General features: G+C 32.2%; 1 protein-coding gene across 2 annotated transcripts in view; it reads right to left on the bottom strand.

The window, feature by feature from the left end:
- Nucleotides 1-860: 860 nt before the first annotated feature.
- Nucleotides 861-20,456, bottom strand: part of Dnajb4 (DnaJ heat shock protein family (Hsp40) member B4) — a 36,478-nt gene continuing 16,882 nt past the window's right edge. Inside the window, exons 2-4 of one of the 2 annotated variants that reach the window (XM_040288907.2) lie at nucleotides 12,401-12,642; nucleotides 4,302-4,870; nucleotides 861-2,925 (exon numbers count right to left, since the gene is read on the bottom strand). In XM_040288907.2, coding sequence (XP_040144841.1) covers nucleotides 2,692-2,925; nucleotides 4,302-4,870; nucleotides 12,401-12,611 — 1,014 coding nt within the window. In that variant the 5' untranslated portion in view covers nucleotides 12,612-12,642 and the 3' untranslated portion in view covers nucleotides 861-2,691. The remainder of the gene's footprint in view (nucleotides 2,926-4,301; nucleotides 4,871-12,400; nucleotides 12,643-20,456) is intronic. The other variant, XM_040288908.2, reaches the window with a different exon arrangement.

Genomic DNA, 20,456 nt, shown 5'->3' with positions numbered 1-20,456 from the left:
TTATTTTACTACTTAGGATAATTCTCTATTTAAAAAAAATTTTAACACAAAGACTATTCACATATCTAACCTACAAATCCTTTATTTTACCTAGAAGAAAATACTTAGTCAAGAAAATTGCAGTAAGTGTGGGTTTAAAATAGAAATCACACCCACCACAACAATGCTTTTCACTTCCAGCTTTTTAGACTATAAGAAAATTCCCAAGGTGTTCACACTTCCCTAGGGCATTTCACCCACTGCAGTGCAGGGATTGAACCCAAGAGCATTTTAACTGTTATTCAGAGAAAGAAAGTTATAAAGAATTTATGAATTAAATAGAGCAAGTATGATTAGCTCAAATCTTTGCATTTTTTTTCAAGTATCTTCCTTTTGCAACCAAATTATATGGTTATTTCCAATAATTCTACTTTAAGGTATATGCCCAAGATAATTGAAAAATTATGTCCACACAGAAATTTGCACACAAATGTCAATAGCAGCATCATTCAGAATAACCAGTAAGTGGAAATAAAACAAATGCCCCCAAACACCCACCTTAACAGATAAACAAAATATACTAGGCATGATGGCACAAAACAATAATCCCAACTATGTGGGAGGCTGAGGTAGTAAAATCACAAGTTCAAGGTCAGCCTTGGCAACTTAATAATTTCAGATCTCAAAACAAAAAAATCAAAGGACTGAGAAAGTAGCTCAGGGGTGGAGAGCTCCTGGGTTCATCCCCAGTAGTGCACACATGCACAAACAAAATGTGACATATAGTGAAATGTTATTTGCCACATAATGGAAAAAAAATACTGATAGATGACACAACACATATGGATCTTAAATGTTGAACTAAATTAATCAGACAAAAGAAAGCCACACATTATTTTATTCCATTTATATGAAATATCCCGGTAGACAAATCTATCAGATTAGTAGATTAGTGTTTGTAAGTGGTTAGAAGAAGAATGGGGAATGACTGCCAAGGACATAGGCTTCTCTGGGGGGTGATGAACATATTGTGGAATTAATGAAGATGGCACAACTATATGATCATACTAAAAATACTGAACTGTGCACTTTAAAAGGGCAAATATGGGCTGGGAATATACTTAATGGAGAGTACTTGCCTAGTTTCAGTGCCACTCTCACACACAAAGCAGGGGAAGAGAAGTAAACTAACAGGTCAGTGGTATAGCTTAGTGGTAGAATGTGTGCTTATATTGCACGAGAGGTCCTGGGTCCATTCCTCACCACAAATACATAAAAAAGTAAACTGTATTATAGTATATGAATTCTCTCAATAAAGTTATAAGGTATGTACTTATTATAACCTATTTATAATAAAAGATTTCAATTCTACTAAAAGGTGAGAGAATTCAATTGTGTGTGTGTGTGTGTGTGTGTGTGTGTGTGTATCATCATTATGGAAAGTGGTTTTGTTTTTATTAGTTTGTTTTTGTTTTGTATTAGGGATTGAACCCAGGGGCACTTTACCATTGAGCCATATCCCCAGTCTTTTTTATTTTGAGATAGGTCTCACTAAGTTGCTTATGTCCTCACTAAATTGCTGAGGTTGGCCTTGCAATTCTCCTGCCTCAGCTTCCTGAGTCACAGAGATTACAGGCATGTGCCATCATAACTGGCTGGGAAGTTTTCTTTTTTTAACCAAAAACTTCTCAAAACATTACTCTTAATAAAACAGAAGACAAAAATAATTTTTAAACGCAAATATATTTAAAAAATTAAAACACCTAAGAAATGCAATCTATACATATGAAAAAGTAAAATATTTATGTGCATAACAAGTAGTAGCAATACTGACCATAAGCAGCAGTTAGTGTTTATGTTTCCTATATTTTGGTTTAACACCATAGTGGTAGTTTATTCTTTTTTAGGGAAATTATATAAGGTATATATAGCATATATAAGTAAGTTATAGAAGACTGTGTAATTGGAAATTAATTCCAAGTAACAGTATTTCCTCTAAAAACACATTTCTTATTAAGCAAATTATTTTAAACTAGTGGACAACAAAATGAGCCGATAATTTAGTAAGCCCAAGATATATAGCTAACTTGCATAAAATTACATATGGCATTTAAAAAGTCTATTTCTAAAATATCAATAATTCAGGCAATTGGGATTTCCAGAGGAGATAAATTGCCATTCATTTTATTTTATGAAGAAAAGGTCTGCTTTTAAGAACCTTACAGCCATGTTAAGAAATGTTACCACATACTTCAAAAATCAAAATGGTGAAACATATTCACCAATATGTTCTTTTACTGGTTGGTATTAGCCCTCAAACATTTAGCCCTCAAGCATTTCAGGGTGACTTATAAATGAGAACCTAATAATACTGATTATCTGAAGATGTAGGAAATAAAGTACTTGGATTGTCTAGAACTTTATTAGAAATATATCTGCTGACTTCACAAAACCAACTTTTATATATAAGCAAAATACTAAAATTTCTGATTTGGGAGAAATAAAATACAATGAGTAGTTTTCTCTTCATCTCTAACTGTAAAAATCCCTTATGCCTATTTATTTGACCCGTCTCTCTCTATTCATGCAATTTAATGAGCCCTCAGAAGAATTTACACATTTTTATACAGAATTCACATCTACATCAGTAAACTGCCAGTCCTTTTATATTTTCAGTGCCTTATCAAAATATGGGTAACAAAGTTCTTCATTCTATGAGGCAGGAAGATGTTTTCTAAGAACTTCTTTGGATGATGAAGATATAGTATCTGGGAAGGACACCTCAAATTCTATTAGAAGGTCACCACGTTGGTCAGGATTTTTTGGAAATGGCAGCCCATATCCAATAATTCTTCTTCTCATGCCAGGTTTCACAATATCATTTATTGACATAGGTATGTTTCTTCCATCCATTGTTGGCACATTAATTGAACAGCCACACAATGCCTAAAATGCACAAAATAAAATAGTTAACAAAACCTAAAACTTTTTAAAAATTTAAGTAAACATATTACCAAGTAGTAAAAAAAATATTATTAAGGTAAAATTTTAACTTCCTAAAGAATAATAATAGTTACAAAACCTTTTTCCCATTAGAAAAATCCTTCAGGAAAAAAAAAAGAAAAGAAAAAATCTTCAAGACATTTATAATCAGAGATGTTACAAAAGATGGGAAAAGTTAAGAAAAAGAGAAAGGAGAAGTAAAGGATGCCTTTATAATGCTTTGGTATGAAATGGATAAACTGAAGTTTCTATTACAACAATCAAGACGCAGAAATTGGAATGCAAGAAAGGGAGAAGACTTAGAACTGGAAAGATCAAGATGGGAACAATACCTATTTCTCTATAAAACCGCAGGATAAGAAGAGTACACTTGTTTTAGACAACAAATATTTACTATCTACTACATGCTACACAATTCCTATTGAACCACAGAGAGATCATGAACAAAGATGCCACCTCAGGAAAGCACAAGCAGCTCACAGAAACTTACAAGCAAACTAGTAATTATAGTCTGAGCACAGAGGTCTTTTGTGAGAAAAAGGGCATTCACATTATCACCCTAGAAAGCTGGAGCTAAGCCTTGGACTAGGTGTAGGTACTGAGAAAAGTTGAAGAACAATAGTGCTGCATAAAGTAGAGGTGAGACTATGATAAGAATTATACAAAATAATAATAACAGAGCAAACTCAGGGAGAACATCTTTAGGTAGAAGTCAAATTTTAAAATGACCTTTTAAGTCAAGTTTAGACTTTAATGTAGAAATTATGTAGAGCCACTTGAGAATTTTAGGCAGGACCTAAAATTGTCATGGCCATATTTCATGGGTTATAATCTACTTTGAGAAATAGTGCAAATAAGAACTCAAGAACTATACTGAAGTACTACTATTATGTTATTATTTACTATGTAATAATTACTATAAAATATACATTATGATTTTAATACTTTGTTATACCATTATTACTCCAAATTAATAATTTTAGAACACATAAATGGATTAAGGTGATGAGATTTCAGGGCAAATCTTATAAACAACAATTATAAAAACAGAATAGAGTTAATCCAGTATTAAGGTCTCATCATACATAATTCAGTTTGCATTTAAAATTGACATTTAAATGGTTAAATAATTAAACTTAGAAAATATAATTTCATAAAAGAGATTAAAGGTAGTACTAGCTCAGAGAGTTGTTATAAGGATTACCATAAAAAAGATACAATAAGTACAAAATAAATGTTAGCTGTCCCTCAGATTACTCCCTAAGATCAATCAGCTGCATAAATGTTTGGTTTCAGAATCCTAGGTCCTATTAACTTACCTCCCGTAAACTAATTTTAGCATTATAAATTATATTTGATCCATCTCTTTTAAATTTGGGGTGATCTTTGTCTTTAATAATAAAAACAATGTCTGCTGGAATACTATTTGGTGTTTCATCTCCTTCCCTTGGAAAAGTAATTTTGGTGCCTTCTTTCCACCCTTTTTTAATCTCAATGGTGAGAATTTTGTCCTCAGTTCTATAACTCCTTCCATCAGGGTTTAACCTTTTCCGAGAAATCTTCATCCGTTTAGTGCAACCATTGTATATTTCTTCAAGTGATACTCTAAGTTCATGAATAACTGGAGGATCTTGTTTGAGACGGGATGTCCCCACAGAATTCCTGTCTCTTGGATATCCATTCATGCTGAATCCAAAGGCACTAAAAGGATCTCCATCTATTTCCATTTCTTCCGAATCTCTACCACCACCCATCCGTCTTCCAAAGAAGATTTCAAAGGGGTTGGAACCTCCAAAAAATGCTGCAAATGTGGCATGAGGATCACCATGAAAGGTGTACCGGAAGGTACCTCCTTGTCCATCAGTACCTCCTGCTCCTCCTTTCAACCCTATGTGAAGAGATAAACATGATTACAAAATGTTTGCAACTCTTTCAAAAACTATAATGCTCAGAAACTTTGGCCAAATTGGGTTGCAATTTATTAATAATGGTCATAAATATAATTATATCTAAATACAAATAACTAAATAACTTCTAAAAATTCCATCCCAAGTTAAATTTCTAACTTTCAAATTCTTCCTCCAAATTTTTAGCTTTAATACTTTATTCCTGGGCTGGGGATGTAGCTCAGTAATTGAAAGTTTGCTTACCATGTCTGAGGCTTTGGTTTAATCCTCACTCAATACTACACATACATACAAATATAATAATAATTTATTCCTGAGTATTTGTTTTATAATGAGTAAGAAAAAATTTAAGAATCCCTTATCTCATAAACTACTGGTTTGGCATACTGAAGTATACAAATATAAGTTTTTAAAATTTTTCAGTTGAAAGGTGTTTAGTAATCAATGCAAAATCTGAAGTTTAAGTACCATTATAATCAATAAATACAATTAATAATATATAGTTCCATATACATACTAACTTTATTTCAGGCCATCTTTTACTGTTTAAGAACTAAGAAAGAAACTGTGGCAAAGAGGAAAAAAATTCCAACAATGAGGACATACTATGACAAATGGTTTTTTAGACACATTTACATTGTTTTTGTAGTACTGTGGACTGAACCCAGCGGTGTTCTACCCCTGGGCTAAATCCTACTCCTTTTCATTTTATAATCTGAGATAAGGTCTGGCTACATTGCCCAGGCTAGTCTTGAATTTGAGATTAAACTGCTTCAGCCTCCAGAGTAGCAGGGATTACAGGTATGTGCCACCACACCCAGCCTAAGGTTCTTATACCTAAATACCAAAATTTGTTTATTTAGGCATATATCATCATAATTTTATTCTAAAAACAAGACTAAAATCAAGAGCTATAAATATTCCTCCCATGTAAATGGATTTTGACTGGTTATTTCTGTCTATTGTGGACAACCCACTTCAGACTGCAGTATAGTGACATTTTGCTTAGAGGCTCAACTAAGTAAGATTAGCTTACAAAAAATTACATATATTTGAAAAAGCATTTTCTACTATATGCTAAAGAAAGATTCTACTAAAACCAATAAAACAACAGCATAATGATCTTCTAAGGGGTCGATACTGAGATTAAAATCATCAAAGTCTCTGAGGCAACCTTATGGGAATTCCAAACCAAGGGAACCAGGAGGAAAATAAGATTATAAAACTGATAAATGCACAAAATAATTTAAAGTTCCACTGGAAATAATCTGCATGCTCTCAAAGGGAGAGCATATTTCTTATTCCATATTGGCTTCTTCCATTAAAAGGTATATATGTATTCTACACCATCAAACAGTCTCAACTCATGTCTAAATTTTTACCTTTATCCATGAATAGAAATCTCAAGAGATCTAATACTCTGAAAATGTCAAAATTGAAGGATATAACCAAATAGCAGTTAGAGAAATTCCTTGTAGAAACTCAATGACAAGAATATGCTGGATAATAACTTTTAATATGCAGTTCATCCAAAACTCATGTGTGTGTGTGTGTTTATGTATTTATTTATTTATTTTTGGACTGGGAACTGATGCCAAGGGCACTTTACCATTGAGCTACATCTACAGCCCTATTTATTCTGAGACAGGGTTTCACTGAATGGACCAGGCTAACCACAAATTTAAAATCCTTCTGAGCTGCTGGGATTACAGTCGTGTATCACTGTGCTTGGCTTTTTTGGGGGGAGGCGGGGCAGTACTGGGGATTGAACTCAGTGCAGTGTCAATCTACCACTAAGCAACATATCCAGCCCTTTTTATTTTGGGACAAGGTCTCAGTAAGTTGTCCAGGCTGGCCTTTGAACTTGAGATTTTTCTGACTCTGCCTCCCAAGTAGCTGGGAATAGGTGGGGTGTAGCTCAGAGATAGGGTACTATGCATAGCATGTTAGAGATACTGGGTTTGACACCTAGTTCCAAAAATAAAATAATCCAAGTTGCTAATATTAAAGACATGTGCCCCTGTGCCCAGCTTCCCTTTTATAAATTTTACTAGTACAATTATATTCCCCATGTTAAAAGCTAATGACATATTTCTTTAAATGAAAGAATACATATATAACTCAAGGTTATAACCAAGTAACTAAAATGAATTATTTCAATAATTTTATCCTTCATCACACAGATTCATAAGAGTATAATTATTTATTGGAGAGTAAAGTAAATTAGGGGCTGGAGATGTAGATCAGTGCTACAGTGCTTGCCTGTCATGTCTAAGGTCCTAGGTTCAATCCCAACTAGTACAAGGGAAAAAATTTGAAAAAAGTTAAGAAAATTGGTTAAATTAGCTTTTTAATCTAACTCTCTACAAGCCAAAAAGTCTAAATGCTTTGGAGCCATAATGAATTCATGGAAAGAATAACATTTTAAGTTATTACATCATGGGTTTGGCTTTCCCTAAAACCTCTCCCCACTCTGCCAAAAATGGTAACTCTGTCAGGATTACTGAATCCCTAAAAAGATTCATACATAGTCTGAAGTATTGTTTATCAAAACTGACAAAAAGCCTCCAATGCAGCTTTGAGGTTTTCCTAGATATTAAATGGTCAATTATGTGGCTCAGATAAAGAACAAAGCTACTACAAAGCTGAGAAAATTCTATCAAAATTCATGCCACTATTATACAACATGAATTATTATGTAAGTATCATTTGTAAGATAGCACTTGAATTATAACAAGCATGTCATCAACTATAGTTAATCATATGCAGTTTAACTGTTAATGGAAAACTTTAATATTCAACTGGATTTCTTCTTCCATCCAAAATATTTTCTAGATACCATCATCTCTTTGTGTGATCAAGAAATGCATTCTAAAACATCTGCCTATTAGTAGGTCTGCTATTATTTTTAAAACCAACCAACAAATATGCTATCTAAAAACAAATATTTATTGGGAATACTGTCCATAGCAATGACTTCCACTAGTTAGTTAACTTGATTAAAAGATTATCAAAAGAAGAAATACTGGAAAAGAATTACAATTTCAAGGAAAAAAATGATACTATTTAAATAACTCTTACATTAAGGAGATCTAATATGTAAAAATCCGGAATTACAACAAGACTTTAGAGTTATAGAATATGAGATCCTTTAAAGTTTAATTCACAAAAATCCAATTGACTAACATATTTTTAGAATATGTAATGATAAATACCAAAGAGATTCAATTGATTAAACATATAAGTTAAAGAAGCTAGCATAAAGATTAATAAACTAAATGCAAATTTAATCATATAAACACCACTTTTTAGTACTTGAAGGAAATTGAGTAAACTGTAAGCAGTAAACAAAACATGGAAGGCGTAAGAAAAAGACATGCTAGAGCATTAGAATGATGTTATTAGAAACATGCTAGAGTACTAGAATGATGTTATTAGAAATCTTTTTTTTTTAATCTTTTAATGCAAACCTCTGTTAACATTAACTGGACTATTCAGAACTACACCTAAAACTTTTGGGAGAGAGTGGTTCAAATTCCAATCCTAAATTTCTGTGGTTCTGTTTTTTGCTTTCAAAGGATTTAACTACAGAGAAAATTTATTTTTTAAAAATTGATTACATACCCTAAAATTCACTCTTTGTAAATATGTTTTGTGCCATCAACAAACCACTTATGGAACATTTCCATAATTCCAAAGAGTTCTCCAATTCCTATTTGTAGCTAATCCCTATTCCTACCTTCAGCCCTAGGCAAGAAGATCTGCTTTTTTCTCTATGAATTTGCCTTTTTCAAATATTTCATACAAATGGAATCATATAATATGTAATCTTTCATAATGGCTTCTTTCAGTTGGCACCTTTTAAGGTTCATTCATATTATAGCATGTTTCAGTAAAATGGTCCTTTTAACTACTAAATAGTATCCCATTGATGTATATACATTTTCTTTTTTTTAATTTACTTTTTAAATTTATTTAATTTGCATTATAGTTCTTAATACACCATTATACAATCATTTGTCATATCTCTGATTACATATAAGGTATGTTGACACCAAATTCACATCTTCATACATGTATTTTGTATAATGATGAGAGTCTCCTTTCACCATCCATGCTATTCCCATTCTCCCTTCCTTTCCCTCCCACCCCCATTCCCTATCTAGAGGTGATCTTCCTCCCTTGTTTTCCCTCCCAACCCCATTTTGAGTCACCCCCCTTAATAGAGAAGACATTCTGCATTTGTTTTTTTGGGATTGGCTAACTTCACTTAGCATAATCTGCTCTAAGCCATCCACTTCCCTGCAAATGCCATGATCTTATTATTTTTTATTGCTGAGTAATATTCCATTGTGTATAAATGCCACATTTTTTTTATCCATTCATTCACTGAAGAACATCTAGGTTGGCTCCACAGTTTAGCTACTGTGAATTGTGCTGCTATAAAGATTGATGTGGCTATGTCCCTGTAATATGCTGTTTTTAGGTCCTTTGGGTATAGTCCCAGAAGAGGAATAGCTGGGTCAAACATTTTCTTTATTCACTAACTAATTGATGCTACTTTTGATGTTTTCTATTTGGTGCTGTTATAAATAATGGTGCTATGGACTTTCAGGTACGTCTTGTGTAATATGTTTTTGTTTCTCCTTTATAGATTAGGATTCCTAAGAGTAGAATTGTTGAGTCATAAATAGGTTAAATTTAAAATATCTTTTTTTGGGGGGCTACTGAGGGTTGAAACCAGGGGAACCTTACCACTGAGCTACATCCCAGGCCCTTGTTGTTTTGAGACAGGGTCTTACCAAGTTGCTAAGGCTGGCCTCACCTTGCAATCCTCTTGCCCCAACCTCTCAAGTCACTGGGAGGATTACAGGCCTGTGTCATCCTGCCTAACTAAAACATCTCTATCTCTGTCCATTTTCTTTTTTAATTAAAGCATTTTAAGTTACAGATTAGAGATTTTTCAGAACACAATGATTCTCTTAATTCCTAAATACATATATTTAGTAACAACTAAATTTCATGATTCTTTATTTCTACTGTACCAGCTCCAAGAATATAATAATTAAAAGTGGGGGAAAAGAATACCCAGTAAACTGATAGTGTCTCCATAGTCCTAAAATTCAGTATTTTGTTACTACTAAAGAAACCTATGAAACCAGGCCTGCAGGCCAGGCAGAGTAATAAAAAGCCAAGAAAAAAATGTTTTCCCACACTTTCACAGTGTATCTGAAGGGGATGAGCTGCTCAGGGTCAAACCCAGCACCTATCCATCATTGAGCTACATTCCCATCCCCTAAATTAATGAGATATTCTGAGTAAGGTAAAATAATAAATATGATACTTCTCTTTGAAGGAAGAATAATTCTAAAAAATAATTCAAATACCTTCATTTAACTGTATTTTCAAGTAATATATAACTATGGAACATTTGTGAATAATTCAATGTTTATAAAAAAACATATCCTCTCCCCATTCTTTCTTTCTATAGCTTATACCAATTATCTGAATTAGAAACAACAACAACAAAAAGATTCAAGGCATATAGATGATCCTCATTTTGTTTTTAAAAATTCACTCACTGATGATGACCAATAAAAATCAAACTTGGAAAAAACAAATTACTCAAGAAAAGAACTATTAATACAAGGGCTGAGGTTGTGGCTCAGTGGTACAGTGCTTGCCTGGTATGTGTGAGGCACTAGGTTCAAGCCTCGGCACCATATAAAAATAAATAAATAATATATAAATAAATAAAATAAAGATATTATGTTCATCTACAACTAAAAAACAATATTTAAAAAAGAAGTAGTAATATAGCCACAAAAACTGTACCATTTGGTGACTTGAAAATTCTGATGACAAATATCCTTAATAAACCTGAATCCCTATGGCTTTGTCACAGATAAACTTGAGCAATCAATGAGATAGATGCAGCCAAATACATTAGATTTAAAGCAGTGGATATCTACTCTTTCATGTGAATTTACAGTGCCACTCCATGTTCACAGATTTCTTTACAAAATTATAAATAACTCCTTCAAAAAGAGTAGTAGATTACTGATAGTATCTCAAAATCCTGCTTAGCTTTTGAAATGAACCAAATCACGGTATTTTGAGTAGTATGGCCATAGGGAATATGCACTATTTTGTCCCTTTATATTTATAAGACCTCACATTGCAGATCCTCACCACACCAAAACAAGCAGCATAAACTTCAATTTTGGCAACTTACAGATGAAAATGAAAAACAAGACAAGAGGTAAAAACCCTTTAAACACAATCACCCTGCTTGTCTCCATTTAATTTGTTTAATTCAAAATGATAAGTCTCTGCTTGGTTCTATTTTAAGAATATACTTCTAATTAGCAAAATCTGATGTTAAAATGCAATAAAGAAAGTGAAGGGATAACAAAAAGTTTTCATAGCTACAATAATTTAAAAAACATTCTGAGAGAAAAACTAATAATAAAATATCGATTTTAAATTTTGAAAATATACCAGGGAATTAAAAGGTTTTTGTTGTTGTTAATTAGCAATTTAAAATAGTTTTACTTTATTGTTTTATATATATATATATATATATATATATATAGAGAGAGAGAGAGAAAGATGATAAATCTGATTTAAAACCCAGAATGATAAAAGGAGAATCATAAATTATCCCTATTTATGGTGTTCACTAATTTCTGATCACAGAATGTAAGAAACAAAAGTATGGCATGGAGAGAAAAGGGAAGTTGTCATGCTTTCCTCTACACCTAGATAGTAAAATTTCAGAAGGAATTGTTACTTAAAAGAAAATCAGTAATTGTTCTAACTAGGTGGCCATTTTAGGTCAAAAACTGTATTTCTGGGATCTCATTTTTCTTGGCACACAATTACTGTTTACAATTAAGCTAAAAACTTGTTCTGGTATTTTATGACATCAGGAAAATTCTTTCCTCTCCAGGCAAAATGCCAAAAACAACTAGAAGCTAAATGCCTGCGCCTTCTGCTTCTAAGACAGACGACTTTGTCTTGTTCAGTCTAAACTAGCCTTGCTTTAAGAAAGGCAAAAATAAAAAATAAAAAAAATAAAAATCTTCTTTTTGTTTGTGTGAATAAAAGATAAAGTACCCAGAATTTGAACGTGTAATCTTAAAAATTTTTTAAATCATTATTGATTCTGGCAGAAAATACATCAGAAAACAAAACAGGTTGCATAAGACTTTTGACAAAATTCATTGATGGGTATGGGAATTTAAGGTTTCTATTTAAATATACAGTGTTAACAACAAAAGTCTAATGGTAGAGTATGTATAATACAAAATGCTAAAATCCCCCATAAAAGGCAAACAAGGACATTTCATTCATAGCTATGCAATACTCATTCATATAATCAGGGATGAAATCTTGTTCTTATCTATAACTTGTTTATTTTTGACATGTCCGAGGATCTAATTTAATGATAACGACAAGTCTAAGAAAGGAGAGATGAAGAAACAAAAAGATACACACAAAATACTTACCTTCTTCCCCAAACTGATCATATATTTCTCTCTTTTTAGGATCACTCAACACTTCATAAGCTTCTGCGACCTCTTTAAATTTTTCCTCTGCTTGAGGAGATTTGTTCTTGTCTGGATGAAATTTGAGGGCTTGTTTTCGGTAAGCCTTTTTAATATCTTCATCGGAAGCTCCTTTTTCAATTCCCAAAATGCAATAATAGTCTTTCCCCATTTCGAATGCCTTGAAATGAACTTAGATTTCCCTTTGTGAAAGAAAACAGCGTCCCCAGTCTTAGCAATATGATTCTAAGAAAAATAAACCAAGCTGGGTATTTTAAAAGTTAAAGCAAATCAGCAATTTAGCTAGCTGTCTTAAGGCAGCAAGCAGACAGCGTCTCCGTGTTTAATTCCTTCCCAACAGCTCACTTACAGATAAATATACACTACACAAGAGACGGCCTCCTTCTGGATCCTCCCATTTTCACTACGTGTCTCTGTACTTTCTAGAACAGCAAATGCTACAGGACGTCACTTTCCCAGCTGCCTCTAGTCAAAGTACTGAGCTATGTTTTCTCCTCCTCCGTGATTAACTATTCATTTTCCTTCTGGCTCTATCATTTTTATTTCCTATTGAAGAGGCTAAGTAGATTTAACAAACCCAGTATTTCAACATGGAATGTTATAACCACATATTTATTTACTCCATTCTAGGTGAAAAAGCCACAAAAATAATTACAGCCATTAAGCATTCCATGTTATCAAGTTACTATATACAAGTGCCTTGAACTTATTTTAGGTATTTTAATTTTAAGTCATTTAATTGTAAAACATACAATACTAAAATATAGGTTTTTAAATTTTTTTCAAATAATTTGCTTCATTTAAAAAAATTCCTGGGGTTTATCAATCAGAAACTCAAATTATATCAATTTTATATTGTAAAAAGACTATCATAAAGTTAAAAAGCAGTATTTTAAAATGAAGACTTAAATGATCTGAACTAGCTTTTTGATTTTTTGTAGTATACAAGAGTTAGCAGCCCTAGGAAACCAGTATTTTTTGTAAAAACTTAATACCTGAATTTTCTATTAATTTAAACTAAAACAGCATGAGACTCAGCCCCACATCCCCACTCCTGGGGTCACTAAAGAATTTTTTGTAATGCAGGAAAGTTAGGAAAAAAGTATCAGGTTACAGATAATACATACTCATATTCCTTATTAAGATCAAACTAAAATCTAGATATGCTATTTAAAAGGGCAGTAATATGGAAATATGTTTTCCTTTAAAAATACATTTCCCCTAATTAGAAATACATACTCATTGATAAAGATTTTGGAAAACACAGAAAAAAAAATCTATCATATCAGTTTAGGTAATTCTGTTAAATGTTAGTCTATCTCCTATTCCTTTCTTCTATGAATATTGATGGTTATTTTCTATAAAATTTTTGGTTTTTATTAACAAAGTTTAAATAACAGCATTCATATTTATATATCCTCTGATGCCTGTTTCCTCATATTTTTTAATATTTTGAGACATTTTCATGTATATAATTTTATCTGTATGGTTTTCTCATCTTTTAAAAAATGTTCCCATTTCTTTTTTTCTTTTTTTGGTGGGAGCACTGGTGGGTGGTTTGGTTTGGTTTCTGTGGTGCTTGGGGATCAAACCCTAGGCTTCACATGTTAGGCAGGTACTCTATAACTGATCCTCCATTTCTAATAGAATATTGAAAAAAATAGATTAATAAGAAAATTTCAAAAGAATTGTATCCAGTTCATAGTCAGTGTCTATAAACATGGGGGAAAAAAACTATGAGGTCTGAGGTATACTTCAGAGTGCTGTCCTAGCATGTGCCAATTCCTAGGTTCAATCCTAGTAACATACACACACACACACACAAAAAAAAAAAAAAAAAAAAAAAAAACTTTACTAGAAAATAGACATATATGTTTAGAATATAATTGAAAAGGTCAGGTGTGGTGGCACACACACCTATAATGCCAGCTACTTGGGAGGCTGAGGTAGGAGGTTCACAACTTCCAGACCAGCCAGCCCTGTCTCAAAATTTTAAAAAAGAGCTGGGGATATATATAGCTCTGTGGTAGAATGCCCCTGGGTTCAATCCCCAGTACTACCAACAAAAATAACAACAATAACACCAAAAAGGAGATAACCATGTGTTAATCTTTAACGAATGGTAATTTTATACACACACACACAGTATAGGCCAACAATGATGACTCAGCACTTCTTCCTGAATGGCTCATCTTTGTACCTTGTAACAGCTATGATTTCTTGTTTCTCAAAACTCTCTAAACATCATGGCATTAAAAATTTCTAACATTTATTTAACAGTACAGGTTACAAAGATCTGTCAGGTAGTTAGCAAGGTTTTTATTCTTATCAAGGAATAATTAATGGCAAAAGATACCTTTTAAATCCAGAACATTTAGAGAAAAATACTAATATTGAAAGTCACTGAAAGACTTCTATTTTTAAAAAGCATACTTTCAAGTTGGAATTCAGTACATGGTTCAGTATCTAAAGCAGATTTAAAAAATAATAAAAATTTCAAATGAAATTTCTTTAAACATTCATTACCAAAGGAGCACTGACATTATTGTCTATAAAAAACATGAAATTGTTCTATTAGATAATGCTGGGATTAAGAAAAAAACTTATCTGATTCAGTCATTTGGGTATTTCAAGTTAACAAGGAAGCAGATATAATCATGTTTTAAGACCACAAAATAAAATAAAATAAAACAGTCTGGCTAGGTTTTTGTAAAATGATCAGGTACCTGCATACTCACAGCTCTGTAAATTTTTATAAATAATTCTTTCAAATATTTGGCAACAGTCATTAAGAAGCCATTAAATATGATATTTAGATGCTCCATAAACATCACACCTGGAATTTTATCCATAGGAAACAATTCAAAGATAAAAATAATTATGTATCCAGATAAAAAAGTTCAAAGACAAAAATAATTATATATCCATGTAAAATAGTTAAAAGATAAAAAATTATATATATATATATATATATATATATATATATATATATATATATAAATATAGTTACTGAAAATAGATAAAATGCGGGTAGTGGATCAATGTGATTATTAAATAGTACATTGGAAACATCTATTCTTGCACTCACTTTTTCAGACTAAGCTGTTTTGTCTACCACTGTGTTGAAAAACCATTACATATTCCGTTAGATTAAATTTTGGCCATTCAAGTATTTATGAGATAAATGTGGGAATTTTTTTATAGGAAAGGAATAACTATCTTTGAAAATAATTATCATGACAGAAATAGGAAGAGTCTACAAAGGAAACAGCAGTAACAGCCCTTAGGGAAAATGGAGAAGAGATACGATCAAAGTTTATTCAATAAATGTGTATTTAAGGGTTCGATCCTAAGTACCATGTAAAAATAAATAAAATAAAGGCATTCTGTCCATCTACAACTACAAAAAAATAAAAAGAATTTAAAAAGTAAAAATAAGGTAGTGGTAGCAGTTTGGGGAGCTGAGGCAGCAAGAATGCAAGTTCAAAGGCAGCCTCATCAACTTAGTGAAGCCCTAAGCAACTTGGCAAGACCCTGTCTCAAAATAAAAAATGAAAGGGACTACAGATTGTAGCACAGTGGTTAAGCACCCCTGGATTCAATCCCCAGTACCAAAAATAGTCTCCTTTCACTCAGGAAGTTTAACTTGCAATAAAGCATTAAAGTGAATACCAGATTCACCCTCAAAGTACTCAGACATCCTGCAAGATCATGTCACTGTCCAGTGCCTTTTTCAGACCCTTATTTCAAATTTTAGTTTCACAGTGTCAAAAAAACAAAGAAATTCTAGCCTTCCCCATGATACCATTTACATAATACTTTATAGTTTATAAAACACTTCCATTGTTCTAATAATACCTCAATAATAGACATTGTTCTAATATTCCCTGAAGATTAAGGAGTATGCGGTTGCATTTATTTAAATTTATGGCTTGCTTTTCAGATATCTAAATAATTACCTAAAATAAAATTACAGTCTATCTAATAATTACTGTCTTCTACAACTTATACTTTCCTTAAGAGACTTTAAGCACAAAGAGGCATCACTGTCAAGGATTTCTGTAGAGCAGAACGTGGACTCTAAATTCTCATTCCTATGGAAAAGCTTCAGATTTTGAGCACAATAATTAAAATAACTATAAAATTTGCCCTGGTTGTAATCACAAATTTGGGGGGGGATAGAGAAATTCAATCCCCAGTACCAAACCAAACAAAAATGATACTTCAGCCAGGTGTGGTGGTGTATACTTGCAATCTCAGAGGCTTGGGAGGCTGAGACAGGAGGATCACAAGTTCAAAGCCGGCCTCAGAAATGCAAGGTGCTAAGCAACTCAGTGAGACCACATCTCTAAATAAAATACAAAATAGGGCTGGGGATGTGGCTCAGTAGTTCGAGTACCCCTGAGTTCCTGGATACAACAACAACAAAAAAAGATAATTCAGTCAACAATGGACTGAACCGCATATGTGACAGTAGTCCCTTAAGATTATAAATCATTTAGTTATATCACAGCCATCTTAGTTTATGGAAATACATTCAATGACATTCACACAATGATGAAAATCACCGAAATATAATTTCTCAGAAGATATCTCCATCACTAAACAATGTATGACTGTATCAAGAAGAAATGTATTCAGCTCTCCTTTTCCATTTATTCTCTATAGGTATCAAAAGATCTAAACATCAGGGGCTGGGGTTGTAGCTCAGTGGTCGAGTGCTTGCCTAGCATACATGAGGCACTGGGTTCAAACCTCAGCACCACATAAAAATTAAATAAAGATATTATGTCCACCTACAACTAAAAATATTTTTTAAAAAAGATCTAAACATCTTTTCAAGCTTATAGCTAACAATAAAATTCAATAAAGTGAACAAATAAATGCTATTTAACTATCATGGGAGTTGGGAGACAATCACAGCATAGAGGAAAAAGCATAAAACTTGGAATAAGAGGATTTGGTTCAGTACGCTTAGCATTGGTATGTAGTTACCCATATGAGTTATAGAAGTCATGTATTTCTCTGAATCTCAATTCTCTCCTCTTTAAATAGCTAACACCATCTACCTCACTGGACTGACATAAAGACTGAGAAAATATTATGACAGGGCTTTATGAAAAAGTGAAATATTGTACAAATGTTGATTATCACACTCATCTTGGCTGGAATGGTGAAGATGTGAAAAGCTTCAGAAAAGAAAAATGTAAGGGCTGCAGGTGTAGCTTAGTGACAGAACATATGCTTAGCATGTATAAGGCCCTGGGTTCAAGCAGCCATAGCACAAAAAAGATGAGGAAGATCTTGAAAGACTGCTAGATTTTAAAAGAAAGGAAGCAGAAGGGAGTTTGCAATTTGTACCAAGAACAAAAGTCCACAGGTAAAAAATCATAAAATGTATTCCATATAGCAAAAAAACTAGTCCGGTTAAAAGAAGTTTAGGGAGGCTTGCCTTAGGAAGTTGACAGAAAAAGTTATGGCCAAATGTTGAGAGTTTTGAAAGTCATTTTGTTTGATGACTGCTTGTTCATATTCTTCAAAAAAAAAAAAAAAAGTAGCTCTTGTTACTTCAAGAACTGGGGACATAGCTGTAGAGTACTTGCTTACCTACCATGCAAGAGGCCCTGGGTTCCATTCCTAGTACTGCAAAAAAGAAAATAAAAATAGAAAAGTGCTAATTCAATGGTTTGGTCTTTAAAAACTGAAACCACAATCTATTTTGAATCTAGTGAAATTATTTCTTTGGTTTTCTTAGTAAGGTGAAAGGATCTTAAAATTTCATTAATATTTGTAAGTTTTCTAAAAGCATGAATAAGAGATGTCAAACTAACTTAAATTTCTCAGTACTTTAATTTTCTTTTCTTTTTCAGTATTAGGGATTGAATTCAAGCTTTGCATGTGCTAGGCAAGTGTTCTACACTGAAGTGTTACATTACCAGCCCAGTTTTCCAACTTTAATACTGTCTTATTGTTTATTTTATAATACTTTCCCTACACAAAGCATTATAATATACACACTTAATATACACATTACTGATTTAATGGTCTTCAAAAACAAATAACTAAAATGAAAATTTAAAAATTTAAAAGTATATGCGTTTTGGGCTGGGGTTGTGGCTCAGTGGGAGAGTGCTTGCCTAGCATGCATGAGGCCCTGGGTTAGGTGCTTAGCACCACATAAAAACAAAATAATGTGTCCACCTAAAACTAAAGATACATAAAGAAATAAACATATTTTTTAAAAAGTATTTGCTTTTAAAAACTAAGGTAAAAGTAATATTGCTTTTTGAATTTTATTAAAACTACTAGTTATCTGTAGATACTCCGGGGTCAGAAATATTTTATACTTAAAAATATATATTTCCTTTTTTGGAGTATAGCACTGATTTATTCTGTGACATTAAAATTATTATTAAATACATTTAAGTGTATCCTAATAAGTCACAGACAAGTTTATAAGAGAGCCAGTAAATACAGGTCAGCTAATAAAGTTTCCTACCATTTTGGAAAACACTTAAAATGTTTTCTTTACATTAATTTTTAACAGTGAATTAGAAGTCAAAAGAAATTATAGCTTCACTAGATTAAAAGTAAAAAAACAATTGTGACATTAATTTTCATAATATATTTTATTTAACCCAGTAAATCCAAGAACATGTAATATACAAATTTTCAGTGAGACAATTTTACACGCCTCTTTGGGGACTAAATCTTTGAATCCAGAGGGTTGTTTTACATTTATACAACATCTCAATTTGAATAGTACATTTAAGAAGCTTCACAACCTCATGTGACTAATGGCTACTGTATACAAAGTATAGATATACAGATTTTTTCTAATCACCATTGCTAATGAACCAATTTTTCAGAAATCTTAGCCTACGAATTTATCTCATATGTATATAATTCTCACTTGCATTTTTACTTATAGTATTTTATTTTTCCTTTTACACAAAAAATGAAGATTTATATTTAAAGTAAACTAATAGGAATGGTTCTATTTATATAGGTTCAGTTTATAAATACTTTCAGATATGTTCCAATTAAAGCAACACTAGAACTTTATGTGATTTTCACTTTCCTTTTTTAAATTTGTCATACATGGATAGAGAAGGCATCTTAACTGGATGGTCAGAAGAAAGTAGTATGTGGTCAAAGTGAAACCAGCAGTTCCTAAGATAAATAGTACAGAGAAAAAGGGAGAAAAATGTCTGCAGCACAAGAGGTGAGGCAGGGGAAGAAAATATGCTGCTATTTCACTGAACTGTTAAGCTCTTAGCTAAGATAGTAACAAACTGATTATCTAACAAGTCTTAAATCATTCACAACTGTAAAATGATTTCTTTTAACTTAAATTAGTATTGAATTTTAACTGTGAATTATCTTTGTTACATCCTGAAGACATAATGAAACCACTCCTACTATGACCCTTAACGATTCAAAGACTTTATTGACAGTTACCAAAAATAACTATTAGAACATTTATAAAAATAAGCCAACATATTCTATAATATTTATCAACTACTATAAAAGCAGGTTACTGACTGCCTAATTCAAATTACAATGAGCTCAAATTACTACCACTGCCTAGAGTAGGATATTTATAGATTTAAAAATTAGGGTTTTTAAAGTAATGTTAAATGGATGAGTTTAATATTTGAGTTTTTAATACTTAAAAAAGTCTTTTTGTTATCTAAAATCAGCATATCAAGGCAAACCTATCAAGACCCAATTATGTTAAACTGTTGCTTGTGCCAGGAAGGATAAAATAGTATGAGACATAGTCCCTTGCTCTCAAGAGGTTTAAATTAAATATATCAAAAACTACTACTGTCTGTTGATGCTTTTGCTATATAGTGGTAGTGTTAAAATAGTTGAAGCAGAGACTGTATGGCCTACAAAGCCTAAAACACATACTGTCTGGCCCTTAACAGGCCATGTTTGCTGACTCCTGCTTTATATAAACTATTCTTGATGGAAGAAGAGGGTAGTCTAA

Source organism: Ictidomys tridecemlineatus, chromosome 11 (assembly GCF_052094955.1).
Source record: "Ictidomys tridecemlineatus isolate mIctTri1 chromosome 11, mIctTri1.hap1, whole genome shotgun sequence".
NCBI lineage: Eukaryota > Metazoa > Chordata > Mammalia > Rodentia > Sciuridae > Ictidomys > Ictidomys tridecemlineatus.
Note: the sequence above shows the minus strand (reverse complement) of the source record. Positions and strands in the feature narration are given on the sequence as shown.